Source organism: Chelmon rostratus, chromosome 16 (assembly GCF_017976325.1).
Source record: "Chelmon rostratus isolate fCheRos1 chromosome 16, fCheRos1.pri, whole genome shotgun sequence".
In the NCBI taxonomy this organism is placed as follows: Eukaryota; Metazoa; Chordata; class Actinopteri; order Chaetodontiformes; family Chaetodontidae; genus Chelmon; species Chelmon rostratus.
Window position 1 is genome coordinate 1,029,447 of NC_055673.1, and position 2,555 is coordinate 1,032,001.

Here is a 2,555-nt window from a genome sequence, read left to right on the forward strand (position 1 = left end):
CGTCGTACAAAAACCTCCCTCAGCTGGAGAGGAACTGATCTGAATCAACAGCTGCACTCAAACTAAAACTAAAGGTTTTACTAAAATAAATAGTTAATAATAATTTACTTTTAATATTTGAACACTAAATATACTGTACATAACAAAAAGTTATACTTTTAATATTTTATTTTAGTTTGAAATGTTCTGTTGCACATTAAAGCAGCAGAATGATGCTGATGATGTTGCTGAAGTTTGATTTCAGCTCTTAAATAAATTCATTCCCTGGAGTTTAAATACACATGGACACTAAACTTGCAAATATTGTTTGATCTCTGACCATCATTAATAAAAACTCAAATACTCAATTAAACTGAGATATTTTATCTCAAAAATATTTCATTCATGTTCTGAAAATTTGAATCGTGTCTCAAACATTTTTATTCATTTTGTGCATTTTTTATTCCAACAAAAATGTATTTTACAGTTGAGATCAAAAGGATTTATGGAGTGTGTAGTTCAGCAACATTCTTTCATTTGTGTTTGTGTTTGTGATCTCAAATTTGTCCCCGTAACTACATCCTGCGTCTGTTGAAGATCCACAATCATTTGGTTTGTCTTCATGCTGATGATATACTGCTATTCATGTGTGATTAAGAATTCTTTTGTAGTTTTACTTGAAGGACTGTGTATATTCTATCGATACACTGAAAGCAGTTACAACATGACAATCCTCATCATTAAGACACTTCAGCAAACAGAGATGATTGGATAGTTGATCCTTGACATGTCCACCTTCCAGGACAGAGTCCAGCCTGAGGGGAAGCCCTTGTTGGCCAGACACATGAGCGTGGCCTTCCCCTGCTGCAGCTCCTTCCTGGAGGGGGGCAGCACCGTCAGGGTGGAGATGACTCAACCCACTGCAGAGAGAAAGAACAAATTTTGAAGCTTCAACTTTGGATGAAACTGGTCTTCAGTGTTTCACTTCCTTTTGTCAGTTCAGTAACCATGGCAACAGACAGGCACTGCTGCTGAACCATGACAACAGACAGGTTTCAGTTCTAAAGATTCAAACTGAAGAATTACTTTTGACAGCATCTTAAAGATTTCCTGTATAAAACAGAAAAGACCTCGATGGTGTGAGTTTGATTTGTTCATTCAAAATGAACATTGTTAACTGAGTTTTGTATCCAAACTCATCAAATCAAACCTACTTCTGCAGTGTGTTGGTTCAATGTGACAGTGATGTTTTACGATAATCATTTGTGACAGACAATGTGTCAGAAATTAAAATCTTTGAGAAACATCAATTAAAACCATAAAACAGTTTGGCTCAGAATTGAAGCTGAAATTTAAAAAACTTGAAGAATATTTTTGAGAGACAAAAAACTTTGTTGGAAAGGTACACATGGAAACTTTTCTAATTTAAATATCATTGAAACAAAATGTTTAACTAAAGAAGATTTTAGTCTGTTTGAGGACAAAATGTGTCACATTCACAAAGCATTGCAACCATATTAAATTCCAATTATCAGCTTTGAAATTGTAGTAATGTGTACAGTTATGAAACAAAACAGATTAAACCTAAAATGTGGCTGATTAAAGGAGTCAAATGTCCTGACAGTTAACATCCAGTCTGGTTCCTCCACCAAAAGTCCACCTCAGTGATACAAACTCACTGAGCTGCAGAACAAAAACCTCTCAGTGTAGAGAGACACAGCTCTCTGACTCTGAACACAACAAACTCACCAAACACATTCCCAGTTTACCCAGTTTATGAAAGAACGGCTTGAAGTGTTTCAAACTGTTTCAGAAACTGAATATGCAGACGATTCAACCTTTTCTTTGTCAAATGTTTGAATCAATGCTCTGATAAAGTGATTGATCCACTGATCAGCAGCATCATCAGACTAATCCAAGTCCCTGTTGGAGTCAGTCAGAGCATTTCCATAGAGAGCCACTTTGCATCAGCAGCACCATGCTCCAGTGCTCTGGGAGAGTTTATAGTCCTGAGGGTTGAACACTGGATGACTGACAGCTGTCCTTCATGACAACAGAAGCCACAGAAATCCTCCTCATCAAAAACATGACTCTGATCGGCGTCCTCATCTGGACTCTCCTCTGCTTCACTCAGGGTGAGGAAAATCATTTTTCTGTGATGTGAACATCATTTGGAGTGTAGCTGAGTTTCACCTCACCTTCTCATGTCCAGTGTTTCTTCTCATTCCTCAGGGTCTGTTGGACAAGATGTGGTCTTGACTCAACCAGCAGCCAAAACAGTGCAGCTGGGTCAAACTGTTTCTATTGACTGTAAAGCCAATAGAAAAGTTGTCCAATACTCTGGTTCACAGTACTTCCTGGCCTGGTACCATCAGAAAACTGGAGAAGCTCACAAACTTCTGATCTACCAAACATCAGATCGATTTTCTGGAATTTCCTCCAGACTGAGTGGAAGTGGAGCAGGAAATGGAGTTGACTTCACTCTGACCATCAGTGGAGTCCAGACTGAAGATGCAGCAGTTTACTACTGTCAGAGTGTTCATCTTATCAACAGTCAGGTTGTGTTCACACAGTGA

At 38.1% G+C, this 2,555-nt stretch overlaps 1 gene segment (V, D, J or C); it reads left to right on the top strand.

The window, feature by feature from the left end:
• The first annotated feature begins 2,052 nt into the window (after positions 1–2,052).
• On the top strand, positions 2,053–2,555 carry LOC121619965. The segment is given in 2 exon segments: positions 2,053–2,114; positions 2,212–2,555. Coding segments are annotated over 2 exon segments (393 nt in total).